General features: G+C 47.7%; 1 protein-coding gene across 5 annotated transcripts in view; it reads left to right on the top strand.

The window, feature by feature from the left end:
• The window catches only part of LOC144099328 (uncharacterized), a 44,776-nt gene extending 25,953 nt beyond the window's left edge, over positions 1–18,823 (top strand). For 4 of the 5 annotated variants that reach the window (XM_077632545.1, XM_077632546.1, XM_077632547.1 and 1 more), the window contains 2 exons: positions 10,887–11,218; positions 18,653–18,823. In XM_077632545.1, the coding sequence (XP_077488671.1) occupies positions 10,887–11,210 (324 nt within the window). In that variant the 3' untranslated portion in view covers positions 11,211–11,218; positions 18,653–18,823. The remainder of the gene's footprint in view (positions 1–10,886; positions 11,219–18,652) is intronic. The other variant, XM_077632548.1, reaches the window with a different exon arrangement.
• The last annotated feature ends 1,111 nt before the right edge of the window (positions 18,824–19,934 follow it).

Below are 19,934 nucleotides of genomic sequence, written 5' to 3'. Positions count from 1 at the left end.
ACCCGGGTCGACAGCTGCAAGGCGTCTGGCGTGGGCGCACCGTGTGCGCAGGTGGCGCCACCTTGCGCATGCGCAGTGAACTACCAATGGCGCAAGAGCGTGACATCAGACAGACAGGCTGATGGCCGCGAGTATGAGCCATTATGAGCATGAGCGAGTATGAGCATGGTCCCTCTTGTTTTGGCTTCTCGCCACCATGCCATCGCTTCCAGCCGCGTTTTTGCTCGCTCTAGCGGTGGTGCTCTCCATTGGCGGCCCCCCCTGATTCACCAAGAGGTGCTTTTTATTATTTAATCCACAGAACGTAGGAAGCCCCAGTTTTCATGGGCGAGACAGCAAAGGTGAAATTGAGGTCTTTAAGATATTTTTTTTTCCTACAAAGTAATCTGGTTGTGCAGAATTGTCAATAGAGTTACCAAAGGGTAATCCTTCAGTCTAGTTTGACTTATTGTTTCTTTTTTAGTGCCCCTTTAATGTGACCTCATTCTCATGCAAAATTTGTAAGCCTCGGTGCCTTACATTTCTTGGATGCAGCTACCGTTTTTACACGATTGTAGGTAGACCTATATTTAAAATTATGAAAATCCTAAGTGGGGTGGGTGGGGGTGCGGGGGTTGATTTACTTTAGAAGCCAAAGCATGCCACCATAAATAAAGGCGAGACAAACGAGGTATCAGGGATGCTTCAGCGTGGTTGCACTTTTGCTGCGGGGCTCTCCCTCCCTCTCCCCGCGTGTGGTGGCCGATTTTTTTGCTGTTGATAAGTGGCAAGCTGGCATCCCCCTAGGTGCATCGTCCCTCTTGTTTTGGCTTCTCGCCACCGTGCCATCGTTCGACTTAGATTTGTTTTCCGGGTCAGATAAGCGTCCGCCTCTCGTTCATGGCTGCATTCAAGATGGATGTTATTCTTTGCACTGAAGAAATGAACAACTCCACGCCAGGCCCCAAGTTCGACGTCTCTGAACGGATGATAGAGATGTGGCTTCTACAGGGAAGCAAAATTTTCAGCTGTTCCACGTGCTTTCATAGTGCAGATGTTTGCGAAGTGCAGGATTTCGCTGGAGCATGACATTAGAACGATCTGCTGTGGGACTTGCAGCAGCGATCACGATGTGTGGACGAGTAGTCCAGTGACATTTTCGGTTTCACGCCTGCATAGGGCAGCTGATAGCGGTTAATGATAAGCGGTGGCAGCCGGATAATGCTATTGCGTTCTACTGTTAAGGACGGAGCTTAAGTGACCTCCAAGTCATTTTTCTGATATGAGATATGGGTTGTGGACTTACGTTTGATTCGACTTACAATTGTGTAAAAGCAGTAAAAGATCGTTAATGCGAACTCTGTTAATTCGAACTGATGCCCAGGTCTTTTTCATAGCCCTGTGTATTTCAGTGGGGGAGAACTTCTGATAATTCTAACGACTCTGCATCCGCAGCGGTTACCGTATTTCCGCAATTGTAAGTCGACCTTTTTTTTTTTAAATTTAAGGTTCCGAAGTGTGGGGGGGGTGGGGGCGACTTACAATCTAAACGAAACCTGCGAATGCTAATAAAAGCAAGAAAAACGGTTATCAGGGATGCTACTGCGAGGTTACAAGTTTTTGTTTGCTGTAATGCTCCAAGCGTAGCATTCAGGTATTCCACGGGCTTTCCGACAAGGATTCTTCATTTTTTACTTTTACTGCGCAAACCATTACCCATCGCAGTTGTTCAGGGGTTAGGGCGCTCGGCTACTGATCAGGGTACCCGGTTTACAACCTGGCCGCGGCGGCAGCGTTTCGATGGAGGCGAAACGCGAAGGCAAGTCCCCAGGTGGCCAGAATAATTCCGGAGCCCTCCACTACGGTACCTCTTGATTCCTTTCTTCTTTCAGTCTCTCCTTTATCCCTTCCCTTATGGCTGGGTTTCCGCGGAGATTTGAGACAGATACTGCGCCATTTCCTTTCCCCAAAAACCAATTTCATGTCATCTCACTCGCGGGAGTAAGGATAGTTAAGCAAGGGTCGAACAATCGCGGAGTCTGCGCCAGCACCCGGGAGTGTCGCTAGCTGATGGAAGAGCTGCTATTTCAGTTGGTTGTGTAATATGGCGGCATAACGGCGGCGGTTCTGGGGAATGCCGATGTTTGCTGGAAGAGCCAACGCCCCGACACTGATCACTTTTTGTTTGGTGGTGCTTGGAGTTGGTCCATTTGACTCGACTGCCGGCCATGTGCTTTGCCATGAACTCGACCTGTTCGAAAAGCATTCAGCGCTCAGTCAGTGCAAGGTTCAACAGGGAGGCCATCATTTGCTCCGAAGAAACGAACAACTGCGTGCCGGGCCGGAAGTTCGACGTTTCTGAACGGTTGGTGTGGGAGTGGCGGAAGTAGGGAGACAGAATTTTCGACTGCGACTCCAAGCGAAGAGGTTTCCGCGGGCCGAAGTCCGAACGCTTTCTGGAGCTGGAGGTCAAGCTTGCAGCATGTGTTACCGAAATAAGTGATCGGCAGCTTCTAGTGAGATTCGAAATGATCATGCAACAAAGCCGGTTCTTCGCTGCAGAAGCTGGGATATCCCGAACAGACTTCAAAGGTAGCAGGGTTTGGGCTCCGAAATTTATGAAGAGGGCTGGCTTCCGTCTTCGTCAGCGTACTAGTGTATGCCAGAAGCTGCTTGCTGCTTACGAGGAGAAAGTTCTCGCCTTCCATAGGCACTACCTCAAGCTACGCGACTCGCGGCGATACCTGCTCGGCCAAATCGGCAATGCGGACCGGTCTCCCGTTTACTTCGACATGACGAGCAAGACAACAGTGAGCGTGAGGGGAGCTCGCGAAGTTAAGCTTTTCTCGACAGGAAATGAGAAACTTCGGTTCACTGTTATGCTATCATGCTAGGCAGATGGCACAAAGCTCCGACCGTACATAGTCTTCAAAAGAAAAGCTATGCGAAAGGAAATGTTGTTGAAAGGTGTGATTGTGCGAATGAATGAAAAAGGCTTTCTGACGGACGACTTAGTTATTGATTGGTGCCGTCACGTGTGGCTTTTGAGGCCAGAGGCATCCCTCATAGATTGTAATCCGAACCTCTTTGTGCTGGACTCATTTCGCGGCCACCTTACCGCGAAAGTGAAGTCAGAGCTCCGAAAAGAACATACAGATATGCTGGTGATTCCCGGTGGTCTGACTGGGCAGCTGCAGCCGCTAGACGTTGGCATTAACAAGCGATTCAAGGGCTTGCTCCGGCGTGAGTATAACGAGTGGCTGGTGGCGGAAGGGTGGGGATTTACGCCAACGGGGCGCGTGAAGAGAGCCGCCCTGGTGGCTGTGTGCGGGCGGGTGATTTCCACTTGGGCGGCCGTACCACGCAATGTCGTGATGCGGTCATTTAGGAAGTGCGGGCTTTCCATGGAGGACGATGTGCTGTGGGACCGCAGCGGCGACGAAGACAGCAGTACTACTGAAGATGACTCAAGTGAGGATGAATAGCCTATCTATGCAATAGATTTTCTTTTTTGAGTACGTCCACCGGAGTTTTTGTCTTCGGACATGCAATGGGTCGATTACATTCGCGTCAACATTTTTTTTCCCCGACATGCGATTTGGGGGGATCGACTTACATACGAGTCGACTTACAATCGTATAAATACAGTAATTTGAACGAAGAGTCCTTGGCTGACATTGCTCCTCGCTGGTAAAAGTCTGCCCATAGTGAGTACAACACACTACTGCAAATTTACTAGAGCTGTGAAGCAATGGAAAAGAGAAAAGGCAAGTGCACGAGACTGGTGGAACCCGTGCTCTGGTGCATGCCGTAGCAGGTTTTTGTTGCCTGAACACTCGCCCGCGCCGGCCACGGCACTGCTGATGCTTTGGCGCTAGCCGTTCAGGTTTTCTTTGTGCTGCGGTCGCCGAGCTGCGTTCGTGTGGCGTACACAACACAGTTCGGCAGCTGCAGGCTTTTATCTTTATGGTGCTGCGAGCTATATGGACAGCAGTGTGGAGGTGCAAACGCCATCCGGTTTCTAACGAATTGATGGTCGAAAAGGTCATGGTGTCTTTAGCACTGCCAAATTTGAAAATCCGAGGACTAGAAGGTTCAAGTACCTTCCATTGGATTACCGTATTTACGCGCATAATTTGTGCACTTTTTATTCAGAAATTAGGGCTCGAAGAAGGGGGGTGTGCAAATTACGCGGGAATTTTGCGAGCGCGACTTAAAAAACTCCACAAAGGTCATAACGTGCAATATATAGTGTATGTTGCTGCATATACGTCAGCACCAGTGCCTGATCCCCACGCTGGCCGCCCCCCGAAAAAAAGTTCACTCTAAATGAAAAGCCGCGCACCCCCCCCCCCACCCCCCTCCCCCCTTGCGGAATGGCATGAAGGTGCATGCATGAAGCTGAATAAAACGCTAAAACAGCGTCATCGCTTGCGGCCCTGCTAATTGTTCGGTAGTTCCAGATTCCGTAAGTTTGCTTTCGCAACTTCGTCCTGGATAGCAAGCGCGAATCAATTAATCAATTATCACACCAAACAATTCTTTAACTGTGCCGCGTGAGCGTCGACCAAACTGCTTGTCGGCGCTTTATCACGGCACGGAGCTGCAAAGCCAGCGAGAATAGCCACATGCGCACAACTTTGCCGACACAATGATTGTCGTCTATGGGCAAACTTGTGCGTACGCGGTTATTCTCGCTGGCTTCGCCGCTCCGCGCCGTGATAAGGCGCTGACAAGCAGTTTGAAACTTGCCGTATAGTTGTGATATCCCATCGTAAGACACGACCGAACAACCAAACACAAGCCGTCAGAGCCACCAAGAAAAGCGCAGCCGGCAGTCGAGTCACATGCATCAGCCAAACAGCGGTGTTGGCTCTTCTACCAGCTGCTTATCCTCCCCAGAAACTCTGCTGGCCGTTCCGAGTGGCGATGCCGCTGGTGCCGCCGCGATTGTAACAGCGGCCTCCGACACCACCATGAACGCCCAGTGCACAAAAGATTAAAAAAGCCTTCCGAACAACACACGCGGAATAGCCGAATGCTACTGGGTAGAGCCATAGGGTTGAGCCCGCGTGCATGATGGTGGTCTAGCGCAGCGCGGTGCATAAAATATGCGAGTGAAAAATGTTTTTCGTAAACCCGGGTGATAAGTTAAGGGTGCTCAAATTATGCGATGGTGCAAATTATGTGATGGTGCAAATTATGCTCGTAAATACGGTATCATGTGTGGTTATACTGATCTGACCCACTCTTCCACCTTGGTCCATCCAGTAATCCCCAACTAATCCACTTTAATCCACGCATTAATCCCTAACAATCCATATGAATTCATTTCAATAACCCCCACAAACATGCATTAATTATTCCACCACTAATTCCTACTAATGCACATCAATCCACCCACTAATCCATGCCAATTCATTTTCTGGGGTGGGCCTACTTCGAAGATTTAGGAGGATGTTTGGAACATTTGGCAGTGGACAAACTTCCAAATGCTATCTCATTCTCTTCTTTAAGAGAGGCTAAAGGCACCAAGTTTTTGATCTCTCGTTTTTCCGAGAAGGAACATTAAAGTCTGGGAGTATTTTTACGTCATTGAGAGTCTAAAAAGTTACAATTTGGAGCACTTGTCTGATTTGAATGACATTTTCAATATTGATTTATTAATATATTATAATACTATAGAGTGCACTTGCGCAAACTTTTGTAATTTTCATACAGTTAGAAAAGGAGTTATAACTTTCGGAAGTGAACTCTCCTAACGAAGAAAAGCATAAAATACCAGATTTTTCTTATTATTTTCTAATACATGCCTAGAAAACATTCTTTTAGTATTATACTGCGAAATACACCACTTTGCAGCACGTAAATACAAAATTTATCCTCATGAAGGGCGTACTTTGGTCTTGTGTGATGGATGACATTTTTCAAAAGAAAGTAGCCCGAAGGGGCATAAAAAAAAACCCATAGTTGAATTACTCAGTTTGGCGCAGAACATGCACTAAAATAATGCGTTCGTTATCCACTATCAGAACGGTACTAGTTTCCCCAAATGGGTGGTTTAATGCTAAAATGCAAAATGTGAAAACCGAATGTTTATGGAGGCTTCAATTTTGTGTATATACATACATCTACACATTTCAAAAGTGAGCTGCCGTGGTGGCTGAGTGGTTATGGCGCTCGGCCGCTGGCCCGAAAGACGCGTGTTTGATCCCGGCCGTGGCGGTCGAATTTCGATGGAGGCGAAATTCTGGAAGCCCGTGTACTGTGCGACTTCAGTGCGCTTGAAAGAACCCCAGGTGGTCGAAATTTCCGGAGACCTTCACTACGGCATCTCTCATTGCCCGAGTTGCTTTTGGACGTTAAACCCCTATCAACCGAGCCAACCAACATTCCAAAATTGCTTCAAAAGCAGTTCAGTGATAAGGAAGTGGTAAAGAGGGATTAAGAGTCTTCTCTTCTCGGCGCCTCTTCGTGTGGCAACACTCCTGTTGTGCTACCGTGTTGTAGTTGTCTCAGCACCATTGTCCAGGATCTGTTTGGGCGTTTATAAGTGTTAAAGGGTGTGCACTGTTTCACATGGTGGTGGCGGCCATTTCTGAGTGCGGGGTGCGTGTGGACCCAGAGGTACCCTGCTAAGGTGTTGCTGATTAAGAGGGTCGAGGCTTTTGCTAGTGTTTCTTCACCGAAAGTGCTAGGGCTGTTTTAAGACTGATTTTATTTTTCCATTTCTTCTTGCGTTATTCCTTTCCCTTTGAAGCCTAGCTATGGCGTTCACATACCGTAAAAACCGGAATATAGGTCGAACTTTTTTTCAAAAAACCATGGTGAAAAGTCGACCCCCGTCTTATATACCGGTCATTGGCGGAAAAAATACGGAAGTCTTGCAACAATGGGTGGCTGAAGTCAACAGCCTCCATCGCCATCAGCAGCAGTGGTGCCATTTTGCGTTTTAGTAGATGCAAAGCGGAAGCTAACGGCAATTTACCGTCGCCTTCAAGAAAAACACGATTGAGTACTAGGAAGCTCACGGGAACCTGTCGGTACAGCGCGAATTTGGAGTATCCGAAAAGAGCATTCAGTACTGGCGGAGGCAGAAGCAGCGTATTACAACTTGCAGCAACCAGAAGAAAACATTTCGTGGGCAGACCGTAGTGTATCGAGAATATGAAGGAAACGTTGCGCTGCGAGCAAGATCGCTGCCTGTGACTGCCGAATGCATCCGCGTGAAAGCGGCAGAGATCGCGCGTGCCTCTAGACTCACGAGGGCGCAATTCAAAGGCTCGCCATCCTGGTTGCGGCGATTCATGAAGAGGAGGGCTTTGCTCTACGGCGCCGTACTTGCCTGTGCCAGAAACAAACACGCGGGCCGATTGGTGCGCGATATTGTTAAAAATATTGCCGGGTGTATATACAAGCAGCATTTAAATGAAATTAAATACTGTCACCATTGTCCAACATCTCGAGTCGCATTTGTTTCAAAGTAAGGCTGTCTTTCGGTACTTTTCCCATTGAAAAAAGATCTTTTTCATTTTTAGAATTGGTTAGTTAGGGGGTCGACCTATAGTCCGGTTTTTACGGTACCTCCCATGCCTTTGGAGCCTCAGTCTTTCAGGTTTCACCGTGGACACTTTCTGACCACGAAAACTGTGACGCCTTTCCAGAGAACTTGTGCACTGAGTGCTAGCTTTCTAAAACGGCAAACACTGCTGCAGTTGCCGCGGACTGCGTTTGTTGCAACAAAGCTCCCACCGCCGTTAAATCAAGCCCAAACACTTGTTTCTGCTTTGGAACAGTTACGAATCGGCATTTAAAGTCAAGTTTTCGAATATTTCTTTTTCCACTGCAGTTACATTTGCAATGGTTAGTATGCAGTTTCATTAGAGGTAATGAAACAAAAAGGGCAGGTTAGCTGCTGTCATGCAGCTAGTGCCTCTGCATTTGGGTTCCTAACCAATTGGCACAGACTGAATTTTTAAGTGGCTGTCAAACATTCAACGATGGTGATGCAGTTAGTTAGCTGTAGAGTGTCCCATGTACAGTGACTGATATAAAAAAAGAGTTACTCCACCAACACTGCCTCAGTATTCGATATAAGATCGGTAGCTATGGGAGCTTCAAGTGTTTGCATCGGTGTGCTCAGCAAATGTGAAAAAGACCAAATCCAAACATCCGTGGATGTTTCTTTTCCGGAAACATCCCTTCTAAGACGCAAGCAGCGCCACTTACCTCTTGGATTTTGCACTACTATTGCGATTTACAGCCATCTTCGCTATTGCCGGTATATTTCCTCGTTGTATTGGTTAATTTTACATACGTGTGCATCACGACACAAATCGTTTGACACCATCCGGGACACCCTGAGACAAATGGTTCGGTCGTAATGGCCGTCTGAAGGTCCTCGGAATGCACATTTGAGGGCGGAAAGGTTGCAGTTGTGAGTCTCGCACGTATTATGGGTTTCATCTCAACTAGTAATTTTATCCTCGGGAACATGCCAAGCCATTTGACACCACTTCAAACAGGTGTCCCCCAAGTTTTATGCAAATGGCGTTCCCGTTGGGGGAGGGGTTGTTCCCAATTCAAAGGCCGCTATACTGGCACGTATATAACTGATCAAAAGTATAGGTAATAGTTGAGGCGCTATGTGCGCAGTGTTATGTGATGTAGTGTGGTCATGTGGAGACTGTTAATTGGACCTTCATTGCAGACAGATGTGTTGTTGACAAACGTAAGTAGCAAGAGGTAACGCTCTTCAGAAAAAAAATTGTTGTCTTCTTACGCACATTCGTGAAGAAAATGCTTATGGCCCAGCAAATTCTGGAAGTAGGCCCACCCCAGAAAACGGATTAAGGTGGATTAGTGGGTGTGTTAAAGTAGGTTAGTGGATGAATTAAGGTTAACATTGGGTTTGATTAGTAAAATCTTATATGATAAATCCAATGGAAGGTACTAGTAAAAGCTCGTTAATTCGAACTTCACGGGACCGGGAAAAAAGTTCGAATTATCCGATGTTCGAATTATCGAATGGCCTCGAAAAAACTGATAAGAACCATTTGCATTACGGCATATGTACCGTATTTACTCGGTAACGAACCCAGTCGCATAAGGAACCCAGCCACACCCGATTTTTGCCTAAAAATGTGAACGAAAAAAAAGTGTCAGTCGTTAATGCCTCTCTTCGTTTCCCACCCTCACGGTCCACAACGCGTTTCTTGGCAGTGCGCCAAAAAGCTGTGCAGCGTCCTTTTGACGTTAGCTCTATCATAGGGGGGGAGCGAACTTGGCAGAGTGCCAGCGCTTGTCTGGTTGGGCAAGCCTCGTTTTCGCTATGTTCGCCTTATCGTGCCATGGGCGATTGGGGCGGACGCCGTCTGCTGCCACTCAATCATTGGAACGCGCAATAGCAGCAAGCGCCTTTTGCGGCGAACGATGCCAAAAGCCGGCGTCGTGATCGCGGCTGACCGCGTGGTTCCGCTGGCGACTGATGGGTGGAAGGATGGACAACACTCGCAAAGGAAAAAAAAGTTTTTCGCACGTAATTTGTAGCGCCCGTCTGAAGTCGTAGCCTTTCATGGGCATTGGCTGGCGCCGCGCCAACAGTACTTATCCGTATTTCCGAATTAACAGGGCTCGAATTAACGAGTAATTACCGTATTTACTCGCGTAATGGATCCACTTTTTTCCCAGAAAAGTTGACATCAGTTTGCGGGGTGGGTTCATTACACGGGAAAAAAAGTTTACAACAGATTTTTTTTGAAGGGTAGAGATTTCATATATCGCCATCCATCCTTCCGTCATCAACAAACGCATGCGGTCAGACGTGTTCGTGCCGCTAGTGTTTAGCATCGTTCAGTTTGACGAGATCCGGCAATTTTGTGCTAGCCGGCGGCGAGATAACGCTAACGTGCTGAACACCGGCCCTGAAGGTGAGGCGCGCGTTTCTTACTGCGAAGTTAAAAACAGGACAGTGACGAGTGTGCAATGCGAATATTTAAGCTTTATCTTAGAGCGCACAACGTCTTGGCGCTCTGCCAAGTCCACCGACCGCGTCGCGCCCCCCACCCCTCTGCAGGAGCTCTCCTCAAATTATAGAAAAAAACAAATGATGTTATCGGCGGCGGCACAGCTTTGCGCGGTGGCAAGATCCGCGCTCGGTTCATTAAGCGAGTAAATACGATAGTTTCGAGTTTTGGAGGCTGCATGGAAAGAGGGTAGGCAGCTGCCACCGCGTTCGCCAACCCGTGCCCCCTCCCACACCACCGCCCGCCGCGCAGGTGACGCCGCCATTTAGGCTTTACCCACTCTTCCACCGTTTTACCTGGTTCCATCTTCTGTCCCCGTTTAGCACGTGCGCAGCCTCTAAGTACGCGCAGGCGATTTTTTTTTTTGGCCACGTGCTGTGTGCCAAGCCGCCGAGACGGGGCGGCGCATAGTTCGAATTATCCGAATTATCCGTAGCGGAACCGACTCGCTTTTGAATTAACGGGCTTTTTTATACACAGATCTGTACGGAGCTTGGCCGGACCAAGTAGAGTAGTTCGAATTGTCCGAAAATTCGAATTATTGAGGTTCGAAACAACGAGCTTTCACTGCATTCTTGTCCTCAGATTTTCAAATTTGGCAGTGTTGATGATGTAGAGACCCTTTCGACCAAACGGACAATTTTGTTAGGGAGGAACCAGGGGTTTCTTGTAAGAAGACAGCCTAAATGCTATTGCATTAATTATGGGCACTGTACTCATCCTCAGTGGAGAAGCTCAGCTCTCCAGTGGGGCTGTACTTTGCTGACATGTGATATTAAGCTTTTGGAGAACAGGAAGAAGGCACATGCAACAGTGTGTTGAAAAGGAACAAACTTGACAAATATCCCCTCCCCCATTCCCCTTTCTCTCTTGGTGATTCAGGCGCAGCCTCTGAAGACCACTGTTATGACCACCGCAAAGGATACGGAGACACCCACATTAGAGACCGGAGAAAAGACTACGATGAATTTTCCCTCCATGAGCGTGCGTAAGGAAAACCTGAAAAACTCGTGGAACCCGCTGCGGCTGCCAGCTGAAATTATTCAAAAGCCGTGGCCCATCATCAATGAACTTATGTCGAGGAACGTGTTCAGATCTGAGCGCGCCACAGGCCAGGGAGAGTCGGCACCACTGACCCCTGCACGGGCGGGCGGATCTCGCCGGGAGCCCCAGCCACTGGAAACATTCAATGCATGGAAGCACTGAGCCCTAAGGTGAGGGCATTTTGAAGGAATATTTCTCTGGTGTAAAAACTCGGAGATGAGCTATTTTGTGAAACTTTGATTGCTTTTCAACAGCTGGTGTCTCAGCTGTGGCCCAGGTCATTCGGGTTCATTATCATACAGCATGCATCTGGCATAGTCTAGTCATCTACTGTTTCCATGGGTTGCACTGCAAATCATGTGATGAATGTCATAACCTGCTTCATGTAATCTGTACTTCTAGCACACCATTGTCTTATTGTGCATGTTCTGTTTTGTTGTTTGAACTTGAAATCACGCATAGACCACTAGGGATAAATTAGTTTGACATCTTCATGAACTCTAAGAATTTCATAACTGACTTCAGCTGCATATTGATCGTGCTGTGTTGAGTCTAGCAATGCTACCGTCGCAGTCATCAGCCGAAGGACCTCATCAAGTGATCAATTGTCCCACATGAGCTCTGGTCACCAGATAGCAGCTTCTTCAAAATATAATGATCTGTGATACTGTGTTATATATGTTATCTGTTCCACATATTGTGGAGAAATCGGTGCTAAGAATGTCCTGTGCACTGAACAAAATGTGCTATACACATCAGTGTCATTCTTGCACATAATGGTTTCATGCTTCGGGGCAGTGCCACGCAGAAGTATTTCTACAGGACATGGTACACTGCTCAAGTTGTTATTGCAAGGCAGCCTATCTTTCAAAGTCTTGATAGTGCAGTGCTTGCCTCTTATTTTTTTTTTTATTGGAATGGGTCAGGAATGGCTGTCCAAAAACAGTGCTATTGGGTATAGCCTATGTTCACTAGTACCCAACAGGAAGCGTGCTGCAAAAAAAATGTGAAAGCCATTTCATTATGATTTAACATGCCCTTGTAGTTCGGGAATAAAAACTCTTTCACTCTAATTGCCTCCTGTCATTTCCAGTACTGTTACTGATTTGGATGAAAGAATCAAATGTAGTAGGACAACTTCATTAATTCGGAAGTCCGGATAATTCTGACTACCGGGGTTGTCGCGGTCAACACCCGTGTAAATAGTATATGGCTTTTGACGCTCCTTAATTAGGGACATTGGTTAGGTCGTGCGGGTTGAGTATGTTTTTGGTGCGGCCAGCGCCCATGCAAGTATATGGCTTTTAGCTGATGCTCATTAATTGGGGGCAGCGGTGAGGTAGCACTGGTTAATTTGGCTGGGCTCCCTGCAGGGACGTTAATGGGGGCAGCCGGACAGCAAGGGAACAGCGGCGCCTGGGTCTGGTGGCTCAGGCTATCGACGGCGCTTTGTGCAGATCTGGCAGCCCGGACGTCTGCGGCTGAGGCCCAAGCCTGTTAACTCGGGGAGCCAGCAGGCATGTTGTTACCATCACACAATGGCACACGGCCACTTAGGGGAATTGGCCAAGAATTCAGCAGATATAGTACATGTCCGTCGCTGACCGCGTTCTTCCTGTTGTTGTTGTTGCCTCCTATCGTGACATGGCACGTACCCACGAAGGGGGATTGGCCAGGATTCAGTTGGGAGACCCCATAGAACGGTAAACTGGCGCCAAGCTAATGATTGTGCCTTAGGTGAAATTTTAGTAATTAAAAAGAAAAGGAGAAAACAAAATATCGGGAGAGAATATCTGAGGATTAACTATATGAAAATACCCAACCGCTCTTTTAAATGCGGAAATTTTGTAAACAACGAGAGGCGTTTCGCAGTCAGCAATGAAATAAACGCAACTCAATTATAGTCTAATTTCCTCAGTCATTCTATATACAACAATACAACATTTTTCGTGGTGCGTCCCGTGCATCAAACGCTGCCCTGCACATGTCCGCTTTTACTGCTTTTGTGGTTTTGCTGTAAGCATTGTTTTGATCGGCCATCTTGGGAGCCACGTGCGGCGACTTCCCAGGTGTTGGTTCAGAGAGAGAAAAGTCGCATTCCGCAGCTTGCCAAATCGCTGCAACCGGTCAAGGAGACGGGTCGTTTTCTCCTTTCCGCCAAAACCGATTAATCCCAGGGGGTGATTCAGCTGCACCTGCCTTCTAGAAAACACACATGCATCCAGATGTGACCTTCAAAGAACGTGGCGACAAAGGTCTTCCCGGAAGCTGATAGCGGTGGACAGTTACCGCCATTGGTTTTTCTCCATCGTCAAACAGCGCACAAAGGAAAAAAAACAGGACACTTGGAAGGAAAGACAGGGACAAGAGCGCTCCGTGTCGTTCCAAGTGTCCTGGTTTTTTTTGTACGCTGTTTGACGCAGGAAAAATGAAGTACCTACGGCCTAACGTTCTAACTTGCTGAACTGCCACTGGTCCTTGTTTGGCGATAAGCGTAGCAGGGGGCGGCAGAAGGTCAGGTGGGCGGAAGAGATTATAAAGTTTGCGAGGATAGGGTGGCCGCAAGAAAGCGGCGATGGCAAATGCCGCTCACATGAGGCCCTCCAGTCAATGGCGTCAACCGTCTGCCGTAATGCTGCTGTTGACCCCCTAGCGCGACATCGCTGGTAGCTGCCAGAGTCCTCCGTGAAATCTCGTCACCAGAGTGCCCTGACAATCGGTCGACGTCATTGACCATAGTGCGCACTTTGAGGGGATTTGCAGCCTCTATAGGCGAGACTCTGCACATGCACTTTCTCTCGTTTATATGAGTCCCATTTTTTCTACACTCCATTTTGAGAAATCTGCGCCTTCTTGGCACCTCTGTGCTGTCTCTCGAAACCATCTTTCAATGATCGATGGCCTCATTAATTTCTTGAGCGTGACTTCATGTTTACTTCCTTGCGGTTTTCCGCTTTCACTTGTTCTAGCTGCGTTGGAATAAGCCATTCGTAATCATTATAATACCACATTTCTATAGTGCGCTTCTGCACTCCTCCCGGATGCCTGCTGCTATTTGCGTTATTTGTTCTTGGCCTAAATTTCTAATCCTCTTTTATACTGCCATCATTTCTCTTTCTGCAGACTAATACTCTTATGATATCCTCCCTAGTTTCCCTCTCATTCTTCGTCTCATGTCCAACATTCTAGGACAAAAATAAAAAAATGGGAAAATTGTAAGATAATAATACGGAAATATTGAAGATAATGGTTTATTCCTGTCATATGTAGCAAAATCTTTCTTTTAAAGCGTTTCCATTGATCGCATCAAACACTTAGGACAGCCATAGAAAACTAGTGGGGAACGCTTTTGAAGATAGCAAAAACGTTAACAGAAAAAAATGCAAGACTGCTGTCGGATGATCTGCAGATGTTTTGATTGTTGCAGCAGTATCTTACATTATATAAAAAAAATTGCGTTCATATAAAAAAAGTTTCCCGCTAAACAAACGCTTTTGCCCAGAATTGTTGAGTAACATTTCCACTTTTGCGAGCTTGCTACAGATTGTCTGCGACTTTAGACAGTAATCAAAGGTCGATTGCCTATGTTGGAAGTCCCACGTGATTTCAACTTCACATTTTGGCTTTCTATTTATCTAGACTAGCCTGTGCTGCTCAAAGTAATTAAACGTTAACTTCCCTTTCTGTCCCCGTATCCGTCCAAGTCTTTGATGTGGAGGTTCCGGGAAAAGCGTCGCCAGAAAATACGGACCCGGAATAAACGTCCTCATCTGCAAAGGAAAAAATATCTACAAATTGATGCCACCAATGTCTCGTAACTTACAGTGATTCTCGCATCCACCTCGAGTGCGGGAGAGGCCACGAGTGGCCTTTTACTTCAGGAGGCGAATGTTTCGAGGTGGAACGCATCAACGACCCGTAAAAGCGACGATATGGTCAACCCAACGCAAGTGTGGCAGGGGTTTATCGCTCAAGGCTCGGAAGATTTGCAACAGAACACTAGATGAGAAGGAAATCTTCATATACAGGCTAGGAACAAGCTAAATACATTTATTAAAGCGAAAACTTTACTAGGCTATGTAGGCGGGATTCTTGTCCGCAAAATGTGTCGGCAGCAGTTGTGGACAACTCGAAAGCGGTAGCGTCAAACGAGTGGTCTAAATCGAAAGAAAACGATGCGGGGAGGCTTCCTGAAAGATTGTTTTCGAAATGGAATGAATAGTTAATTAATTATTGCCAAAAATGTGCAAAGAGAAGGCGGGGCCAGAACAAAAGTGCACGAAATTTGAAAACACCGGAAGTAGGCGGAGCGATAGCGTAGCGCCAAATTTGAAAAACCCGAAGTGTGGACGAAGCCAAAGCGTGGGGCCAAGTTTGAAAACTCGAAATGGCCAATCACAAGTTAGATGGAGTATTCGCGTGCAATGGGTGCCCTGTCACTGCGGCAACGCGCAAGGCGACGAGCTCGCCACCGCGGAACGTCAGCTTCCACCCAGCAACGAACCACTCGCCCTGGAAGACCTGCGTGCGGTGATCTACGACCACCTCCGTCAGCAACACCCTCGCACAGCGCCTTTAAGTCGTCTGCGCGCCTTCATTGTCGCGCCTCCAGCGCGCGATGATCATCCGAGTGTGCGTCGGCTGCGTGTGACCAGGGGAAAGACGGGTGCGCCACGGACTTTCGTCGAGCGACGCGTGCGGTGACTGCGGTGCAGTGGAGGCATTAGGGCGGATGCTGCTTCGCCGCACCGCTTCCACAGTGCCGCGTCGCGAGATGTTAGCGGCCTACAGGGCGCTGGGAATCATCCCGGACAGTTTCGAGGCGCTCCTGTGGCCACAGGGCAGTGCGCGCACCCGTGACAGAACAATGGTGAGCCTTTGTGCGTTCATCGAGCAGGCGGGCTTGACTTCCCGCTTGCTTTTCGCCAGGTAGTGCACGCGTGACATGAACGCTCCGTGGGTGCTACCTCGGAGGGTACGCGGCCGGGCGCCCCACCCCGGCTGCTCGTGCAATGTGCAGGCCGCGCGCGCGATTAGTTCGAGGCAGGACGCTACGTGCGCATGGCTATGTATGTACAGTTTATTTTTTCCGGTAGAAATTGCACGCAGTGGCCGCACGCGTGCACTTATTTTGGAGCAGGGCCTGAACATTAGCGCACGAGCGGCACGAACTTGATTGCCTTATGTATTTTGTGAACAGTGTACAAAGCTCTCCCGTGACCTTTCTTTCTATCGCTCAGCTTTATACTTCTCCTCGCTATCCCTACTCTTTCCCTTTCACCTCCGCCGGCTGCGGCTCGGGTGCTTAAGATATTAGTTAGGTATTGCTGCGGCCGGCAACATTCTTTTCCTTCTGTTCTTATTTACTTTTAATTAAGCCACCACTACTACTACTGGTATTAATCACATGACCAATGATAAGTGATCGATAAGTAACCAGAGAGAGATAAAAGGAATGATAAATTAGAGGAAATTAGGTAATTAATGAGAAGCAAAAGGTAATGGACGGGTAAATAGCCTGGATGGTCATATAGTCAGTGGACGGGATCGAAGTGCGGCGGAAAATTTGAAAACTCGAAATGGTTGCCGGGATGAAATGAGGGTATAATCAGAGTTAATCGATAACAAACAATCAACTGACCGAGAAAACAACCGTGGCGCCAAATTTGAAAGTCGACCAGTGTCGAGGAGGCGTCAACGCTTTCGCATGCTTCCAATGTGGGTAGCCGCAGTGATCTTTAATTTTTGTTGGGCATCTTATTTAGCTAGAGATTAATGATAGCGTGGCACAAGCAGTGCGCATGTCGCGTACATATAATATAACGATCACATGAGCCCGATGCACAATTTAGGGGATGTTAGTTCAGCGCGTAAGCTTTGCACATAAAGAAATGAGTTTTCAAATTTCGTAACGGCAAGGATCTCGTTTCGCAGAAAGTCTGGCGTCGCCGTCGTTGACCGTAAGCGAAAAATCCTCGAAAACTCCCGAGAGAAGCAACAAGATTGGCAGGTGGGCCTCCTAAGTCACGTGACCTTGTGGCGTCATCACAACGTGCCCGCCGAGTTGTGAACGAAATACGCACCGTGGCAGTTAATTTAATGAGTAATCTCCATAAGTTTTCCGGGAAGAGCAACTCCGATTGCACAGGCCTCACTGGTGGCAGCAGCTGCCATCCCAGTGCTGTGGCGCATCACTTAACTGCGGCACCAGCAGTGAGGACTCCCAAAGATTTATGAATGTTAATTAAAAATGATCAATTTTGCATCTATGGGCAATAACTCATTAGGCTGTCGCGTCCTAAACTTGAGGCGGAGCTTAAGTGCCCCCAACAGTTCTCTTGAAATCATTTTTCTAGTCACTCAACTACTCCTGTTCTGTGACCGCTTAGAAAATCATGCAACCCTCACGCTACCATTTCAAGGCTACGTCCTGAGGCACGGCCATTTCTACATGGAGCACTTCGCTTACATTCCTGTCCCTGAAAGTCGCCACTGCTTTTCTCTTGCTTTCTTTTGCTTTTTCTATTGTAGCTAATACTGCACATTCCTATACTCCAGTCACCAGAGATAAGCACCACTGTACTCTCTCTCACCTTCCTCGACATGCTTGCTGTTAGCACTATAACTCTGGTCCTTTTGTCCTTGACCCTGCTGGCTGCGATTGTAGCTTCCTTCCTTGACTTCGCCCTCTTTCTTTCCGCGCTATCGCTTCCTGTCTTCTTAGTCACTGCTTCTGCACAGCTGTTTTGTTCCTATACTTTCTCTCCTCTGGCTACGCTAGTGCAGGTTGCAGGCACGTCTCCTGGATTGGCATGTCCGCTGCTGTCGTTTTCAATGCCACTGACAGCCGCCTTTTTCAATTGTTGCCAACTTTTTCTCTCACAACTTCCGTTCTAGAGCGACGTTCGCCTGGCGTCTTGTCCGTCTACCCAGTGCGGTAGCGTTCGCACTACGCAAAACCTAATCATGAAGTTCGCGCTTTCCGCCTCATCGACCGAATTAAACCTAATTTATGTTTAGGGACACTTCAAACTCTACATCTAACTTGAATGTTTTCTTAGCACCATTTATTTATTCCTGGAGGAAAACTCCCGCAGGAGCCGTGTCGCGGTACGGACTAGTACGGGTACGTGTGACCAGGGTTTCGTAAAAAACGACCGCGGTAAACATGCCACTGGTAAAAAACATCCCCGTTTTCGAAGTGCGAAAAATCTCCCCATATGAGAGACATCAAACGTTCCGTAACTTCCTAGAACTTGAGCATACGCCTCACATGTGAGAGTGGGGGGGGGGCTCGATCACCAGTGCCGCCCGGGTATCCACCGGTTTCGCCTAGCCCTGGTGCTCAGCGTATATTACGTCACGTTATGTACCGGCATGCAGTGCGCTCTAAACAGGATAAGTGTGTTTTATCCTTAGCACGTGAGCTTTGTAATACTCCACGTGAAAGCATGTGTGGATTAATCTATTTCTGACCTGTGGTTGTTGTGCGGAGGAAAATGTAAGCTCACACTGGGGATTCTACTGTGAAATTGCATGTTCGGTTACCAGTTCTTCTGACTGAATTCCAATCCGCCTTTTTTATCTTTCTTTTTCGATTATAGCCGAAGCTTTGGGCTTCTTCCTGCGTGACTGGAGCGGGCGACTAACCCTGGGCTGAGATGGCTGCGGATGTTTCGTCGCTCGGTGTGCGGCCAAAGTCTTGGTGCAGAAGTCGGCTTGGATCTTTCTTAGTATATAACAATGTTAATAAATTCAATAATTTTGCTTTTTCACTTCGTATCTCTGTGTGTTCCCAGGCATGCTCTCTCTACGGCGCTTCCACCTCAGTCCGGCATAAGGTCTTGCCGACGGGGTTACTTTTGAGCGGATTTTTGGATGCTGATACGAAGGATTTGCAACTTGGAAATATCGGGTGATAATTCAGGATTCTATACCCTACATGGCGATAGGTGGTAGTTCGTAGGTATAAGGAGGGCCGTGAAGGCGAATTAACCATCAGGGCGCTTAAGTCAAAGCAACCTTTTTAACGTGGATGCTGCAAAGCATCTTGCGATTTTTTTTTCTGCTAGCGACAGCTAGGCGCGATTTGGCAAATAATGTCTATGTCCAGCGCTTTATGAGACAAGCAACGTTCATGTGCAGTATAGCGGAAGAAAAAATTATGGTCACGGAACGCTCTACGTGCAAGCGATGATGACGCTGTAGTGCAACATCGATAATATGCAAGAACGGGTATGGCAGCGGAGGCGAGCTCTCACAGTGGAAAGCCGACTTGGATTTTCAAACACAGAGACGAGTCTATCATTGACAAAGTGTTCCAAACTGATCTGCCTCCACCCCCCGTACCTGTTCTCTGTCGTGCCCGCATGCCGATCTGGAGCGAGGATTCATTATACAGTAATGAATAAAGCTGTTTTGTATTTTACTTGGTTTATGTATGCTTTGTGTGAGCATTCAAACTATATTAGTTTTTTAGTTCGCCGGATTGCAAAATAACCTTTTGGGCATCAAAGTGGAACTCTATGTGATTAGATTTCATATTTCTCGACGCTTGCTTTTGTTGCACCTGCTTTGTCTGTATACCTCTTTTGGTATGCAATCGTCGGTCCATCAGCGGCCATAATGGGACCGCAAGCTGCACTAGCGGGAATCTGCTATTCTGTTCCGGTTATAGAATTTGCATATAGAGCATTTTTTTCTAATTGGTCTAGGCTGCTGTCAAGAAACTAGGTCGCTCACAACCAGCTGTTGTGATGACGTAAGGAGGTCACGCGACCTCTCTCGACCAATCGGGGTTTTCCCACTAGGGCAGGGTGTGATTATGTAAAAAGATCACATGATCGGCGAATTTCGTCTCAGATATCGGTAGTGTTTTCGTGCGAC

The sequence above is a fragment of the Amblyomma americanum genome, chromosome 7, assembly GCF_052857255.1.
Source record: "Amblyomma americanum isolate KBUSLIRL-KWMA chromosome 7, ASM5285725v1, whole genome shotgun sequence".
Classification (NCBI taxonomy): domain Eukaryota; kingdom Metazoa; phylum Arthropoda; class Arachnida; order Ixodida; family Ixodidae; genus Amblyomma; species Amblyomma americanum.
The sequence above is the reverse complement of the archived record's forward strand: the minus strand, read 5'-3'. Positions and strand labels throughout refer to the sequence as shown.